The sequence below is a fragment of the Halichoerus grypus genome, chromosome 3 (genome assembly GCF_964656455.1).
Source record: "Halichoerus grypus chromosome 3, mHalGry1.hap1.1, whole genome shotgun sequence".
Lineage (NCBI taxonomy): Eukaryota > Metazoa > Chordata > Mammalia > Carnivora > Phocidae > Halichoerus > Halichoerus grypus.
Genome location: NC_135714.1, coordinates 103,457,618 through 103,463,597, shown reverse-complemented (window position 1 = coordinate 103,463,597; position 5,980 = coordinate 103,457,618). Strand labels below are relative to the sequence as shown.

The following is a 5,980-nucleotide window of genomic DNA, read 5'->3' as shown; positions in this document are numbered from 1 at the left end:
CTTTCCTACTTCCTGTTCCTAGTTGGAATCACCAGGGCTGTTGTCATAGTGGAGTGAGCCATGGGACACCAATGCAAAGCAGAGACAATAAATCTGAGCTGCCCCATGGAGATCACAGACCACCTTTCAAGACAAAAGGAAGTGCCCTTTCCAGTGTGATAAGTCATGAACGTTTAGGTGACTATTCAGACATTCTGTGGATTCCACTGAAGATTGAAGAATAACTTTTCACCAAGGTGAGACGACCTCCAAACCTGGATTTTTCCACTTCAGATGAATTTTTTTTTTTTAATTCACTCAAAGTGCCTTTAATGATTGCCTCCACTGTCATTACATTCTCTAAGCCTGTCAGATTTCCAGTTAACTAATGCACCATTTAAACCCTTGATAACTAGGAAATGTTCCAGTTCAGCCAGCTTGTATTCCAAGCTGATCCTGAGGTTTACCAATATTCGCTTCAGCATGGTTATGGTGTGTGGGGAATTAATTAAGATATCCCGAGAGAGGCTGATGACTGAAAGACTCTTATCAGTGTTGCTCTTAGTTGACCCAGTAGAAGAGGTTGGTCTTACTAGTGCAAGAGAAGTCGAATTTGATGACATTTTACCAACGCTGCTCTGAAAGCGGCTTTTCCAGAAGACAAACAGAAAAGCAAACAGAATGCCACTCAGTAGAAGCAACAGCATGCTCATGTTTCCTCTTCCGCCTCTTTCTCTCTTCTCGGGCACGGAGGCACTTGGCTGGCAGTTGGGAAGCAGGGGGACACTAGTCGCCCAGACTAGGGAAGTCGTGGGCCATGATGCTAAGCATCCCACACTGCCTGGTGCAGCTCCACTTCAGATGAAATTTAAACCTTTTGGAGTTTGTCATTCTTTCTCTAGAGAAAGGAAATGAGGTGAGAACATTTTTAAAACATTTATGACAAAAAATTTAGACATCAAAATGCTTTCATGAAGCAATATTGATGACTTAAGTATAAGTGAATTGCAAGTTTTAGTTTGAAAAAAATTAATTAAAAAAAACTAAATGGAAAAGATTATTTGGAATGGGGAGATAAGATAATAGAGGAGATGGAAAATGATTTAGATATACTTTGCATTTTGTGTATCTTGTATTTTTCCACATGTTGTCAGTATATTTTCAGTACTCTCTATTTGCTTTATTCTTTTTTCCTCAATTTAAAATAAAAACCTTGTGTTTGGTGTGTGTAATGTATGTGTGTTTATATATATTTTTAAGCTGGAACTCATCTACAACTTTAAAAATAGTCATTTACTTTCCGCATTTGGCCACTGTATGAATATTACAGAGTGAGTTTATAATTAGCACCTTTATTATCCTGATTCAAAATATCTGCAATGTATGAAAGACATAGAAACACAATACAACATAAAAAATAAAGTGTGAAAAGGAAATTTTAAACATGTTTTATCCCCTCTCTAGCCTGTGGGTCAAACTACTCAGTAGAGACTTTCTTGAGTGCAGTGGCATGTTTACTCTTTTGCATCCCTGGCCCCTAGCACAATGTTTGGAATGAATAGGCCCCAGAAAATATTTGTTGAATGAATCAAAACCCTTGGTAACTTTGTGCAAGCTGGGTATCAGGGATAGTATATGTTTAACTGCTTTTCTCCCTGATCAGAGCTTGAATTGGGACACCTAGTTCCATTACTATTAGTTTCAGGACTTGGAATAAGGAATGAAGAAGTGTCTCCATTCTTTTTTCCTTTGGGGATAATTTTTTCTTTGTACAGGGAAGGAGAAATGAATCACATTCATATTAAAAGTAATAAGTGCAACCCCCAGGCAAAAGTACCATGGTAGTGTGTGAATAAAGAAAAGGGAAGAGTGACTTCAACAAGAACAGTGGAAGAGGGGAATTTTGGACTTTGTAAAATTAATTACTATTTACCAAGCTCCTCATTGTGGCAGACAAATGAATTTAAAAAATATAAACTAATTTTTATTAATCAAATACTTCATACAATATAATCTTTTTTACTCTATCTTATGGCAATGTAATTCCTTCTTCTGGTATATAAACAATTTTACATCTTAGCAGGATTTATGAAGAAACCATTTTATATTTCTCTTTTTTTTTTTTTTAAAGGTTCTGACTGTCTTTTTTTTTTAAGATTTTTATTTATTTATTTATTTGAGAGAGAGAGAGAGAAACAGCATGAGAGGGGAGAGGGTCAGAGGGAGAAACAGGCTCCCCGCCGAGCTGGGAGCCTGATGTGGGACTCGATCCCAGGACTCCGGGATCATGACCTGAGCCGAAGGCAGTCGCTTAACCCACTGAGCCACCCAGGCGCCCTATATTTCTCTTTTTAAAAAGGCCTATGATGTTCTATTGAAATACTGTTTTAAAATAAAGTTGGAGAGGGTGGCTGGAGTGGAGGGGGTGGGAGGGATGGGGTGGCTGGGTGATGGACATTGGGGAGGGTATGTGCTATGGTGAGCACTGTGAATTGTGTAAGACTGATGAATCACAGAGCTGTACCCCTGAAACAAATAATACATTATATATTAATAAAAAAATTTAAAAAATAAAATAAATAAAATAAAGTTGAATTATACCTGCCAGTTCCTATGCTAAAGCAGAATAAGGGATTGATTAAGATCAAGAGCTTTGGAGATAGATATGGGTCTCAGTTCTTTAGTGAAATTCTAACTAGCTGTGTGACCTTGACCTGATGATAAGTGATGATGAACATCTTTTCATGTTTCTGTTGGCCACTTGGATGTTGTTTTTGGAGAAATGTCTGTTCATATCTTCTGACCATTTTTAATTGGATTATTTGTTTTTTTTGGGTGTTGAGTTGTATAAGTTCTTTATATATTTTGGATACTAACCCTTTATTGAATATGTCATTTGCAAATATCTTCTCCCATTCCATAGGTTTCCTTTTAGTTTTTTGATTGTTTCCTTTATTATCAAAAGCTTTTTATTTTGATACAGCCCCAATAGTTTTTTACTTTTGTTTCCCTTGCCTCAGGGGATCTATTTAGAGGAAAGCTGCTACAGCCAAGGTGAATTTTTAAATTTGTTGTAAAGAAGCATTTGTTGAGAGAATCTTGATGAAAGTTGCTTTATTTAATATTCACACAACCCTATAAGGCAGGTGTTATTTGCATATTTTACAGACTGCAGAAGGCAGTATGGGTAGGAGTTTGGGCTTGATGTTGGAGAAAGTAGGGACATATCACTTATCTTGAGTAGGAGAGCAGCAGGTTGAAAGTAGTGTTTTAAGAAGAAAGAAGCTTTATAGTTTGATGTAATCCTATTTGTTGATTTTTGCTTTTGTTGCTTGTGCTGTTGGTGTCATATCCAAAAAAGCATTGCCAAGACCAATGTCAAGGAGCTTCTTCCCTATTTTTTCTTCTAGTTTTACAGTGTCATGTCTTATGTTTAAGTCTTTAATCCATTTTGAGTTAATTTTTGTAAGTAATGTAAAATAGGGGTCCAATTTCATTTTTCTGATTGTGGTTAATCACTTTTCCTAACATTTTTTTTTTTTAAGATTTTATTTATTTATTTGACAGAGAGAAAGAGATAGCGAGAGAGGGAACACAAGCAGGGGGAGGAGAGGGAGAAGCAGACTTCCCACCGAGCAGAGTGCCTGATGCGGGGCTCGATCCAAGGACCCTGGGATCATGACCCGAGCCGAAGGCAGACGCTTAACGACTGAGCCACCCAGGCGCCCCCCTAACATCTTTTTTGAAGAAACTACTCTTCCCCAATGAGTGTTCTTGGCTCCCTTGTAAAGTGTGTGTTGACTCTGTAATTGGGGGTTCATTTCCAAGTTCTCAGTTCTGTTCCATTGGTCTATGTGTCTATGTTTATGACAGTATCATACTGTTGTAATTATGTTATAGTTTAGTTTGAAAGCAGGAAGTGCAATGCCTCCAACTTTGTTCTTTCTCAGGATTGCTTTGGTTATTTGGGATCTTGTGTGGTTCCATACAAATTTTGGGATTTTTTTTTTTTTTTTCTTTCTGTCAAAAATGTCATTGGAATTTTGATAGATGTTGCATTGAATTTATACCTGGTTTTGGGTACTATGGACATTTTAACAATGTTCTTTCAATCCATGAACATGGGATATCTTTCCATTTGTTTGTATTCAATTTCTTTTATCAAGGTAGTTTTCATTGTACTTCCACCACTTTGGTTAAGTTTTTTCCTAAGTATTTTATTGTTTTTGGTGCTCTTGTGAGTGGGATTGTTCGTTTATTTCCTTTTCACATATTTCAACATTTGTAGAAACACAACTGATTTCTGTATATTGATTATATATCCTGCAACTTTACTGAATGCCTTTGCTGCATCCCAAAGATTTTGAACAGTTGTGTTTTCATTTTCATTTGTTTCCATGAATTTTTTAAATTCTTCTTTAATTTCCTGATTGACCCATTCATTCTTTAGTAGGATGCTCTTTAGCCTCCATGTATTTGAGTTCTTTCTGACTTTCCTCTTTTGATTGAGTTCTAGTTTCAAAGCATTGTGGTCCAAAAATATGCAGGGAATGATCCCAATCTTCTGGTACCAGTTGAGACCAGATTTGTGACCCAGGATGTGATCTATTCTGGAGAATGTTCCATGGGCACTAGAGAAGAAGGTATATTCCGTTGCTTTGGGATGGAATGTTCTGAATATATCTGAAGTCCATCTGGTCCAGTGTGTCATTTAAAGTCTTTATTTCCTTTTTGATCTTTTGCTTAGATGATCTGTCATTTCAGTGAGGGAGGTGTTAAAGTCCCCTAATATTATTGTATTGTTGTTGATGTGTTTCTTTGATTTTGTTATTAATTGGTTTATATAATTGGTTGCTCCCATGTTAGGGGTATAGATATTTACAATTGTTAGATCTTCTTGTTGGATAGACCCTTTAAATATGATATAGTGTCCTTCCTCATCTCTTATTACAGTCTTTGGTTTACAATCTAAATTGTCTGATATAAGGATTGCCACCCCAGCTTTCTTTTGATGTCATTAACATGGTAAATGATTTTCCACCCCCTCATTTTAAATCTGGAGGTGTCTTTGCATTTAAAATGAGTCTCTTGCAGACAGCATATCGATGGGTCTTGTTTTTTTATCCAATCTGATACCCTGTGTCTTTTGATTGGGGAGTTTAGCCCATTTACATTCAGGGTAACTATTGAAAGATATGAATTTAGTGCCATTGTATTGCCTATAAGGTGACTGTTACTGTATATTGTCTGTGTTCCTTTCTGGTCTATGTTACTTTTAGGCTCTCTCTTTGCTTAGAGGACCCCTTTCAATATTTCTTGTAGGGCTGGTTTCGTGTTTGCAAATTCTTTTAGTTTTTGTTTGTCCTGGAAGCTTTTTATCTCTCCTTCTATTTTGAATGACAGCTTAGCTGGATATAGTATTCTTGGCTGCATATTTTTCTCATTTAGTGCTCTGAATATATCATGCCAGTCCTTTCTGGCCTGCCAGGTCTGTGGATAGGTCTGCTGCCAATCTAATGTTTCTACCATTGTAGGTTACAGACCTCTTGTCCCGAGCTGCTTTCAGGATTTTCTCTTTGTCTCTGAGACTCGTAAGTTTTACTATTAGATGTCGAGGTGTTGACCTATTTTTATTGATTTTGAGGGGGGTTCTCTGTGCCTCCTGGATTTTGATGCCTGTTTCCTTCCCCAAATTAGGGAAGTTCTCCACTATAATTTGCTCCAATATACCTTCTGCCGCCTTCTTCTTCTTCTTCTTCTTCTTCTTCTTCCTCCTCCTCTTCTTCTTCTTCTTCTTTCTTTTCTTCTTCTTCTTTCTTCTTCTTCTTCTTCTCCTTCTTCTTCTTTCTTCTTCTTTCTTCTTCTTTCTTCTTTCTTTTCTTCTTCTTCTTTCTTCTTCTTATTCTTCTTCTCCTCCTCCTCCTCCCCCCCTCCCCCTCCCCCTCCCCTCCTCCTCCTCCTCCTTTTTCTTCTTCTTCTTCTTCTTCTTGGATTCCAATTA

The 5,980-nt window shown here is 37.2% G+C and overlaps 1 protein-coding gene across 1 annotated transcript; it reads right to left on the bottom strand.

Moving 5' to 3' along the window:
• Positions 1 to 308: 308 nt before the first annotated feature.
• Positions 309 to 692, bottom strand: CT83 (cancer/testis antigen 83). Its single transcript, XM_036099215.2, has one exon. It carries the CDS (start codon positions 690 to 692, stop codon positions 309 to 311), a length of 384 nt encoding a protein of 127 aa, XP_035955108.1.
• Positions 693 to 5,980: the final 5,288 nt, after the last annotated feature.

Excerpts from the sequence above, each read along its gene's own strand:
- CT83 (XM_036099215.2), bottom strand. The coding sequence starts at position 692 with ATGAGCATGCTGTTGCTTCTACTGAGTGGCATTCTGTTTGCTTTTCTG.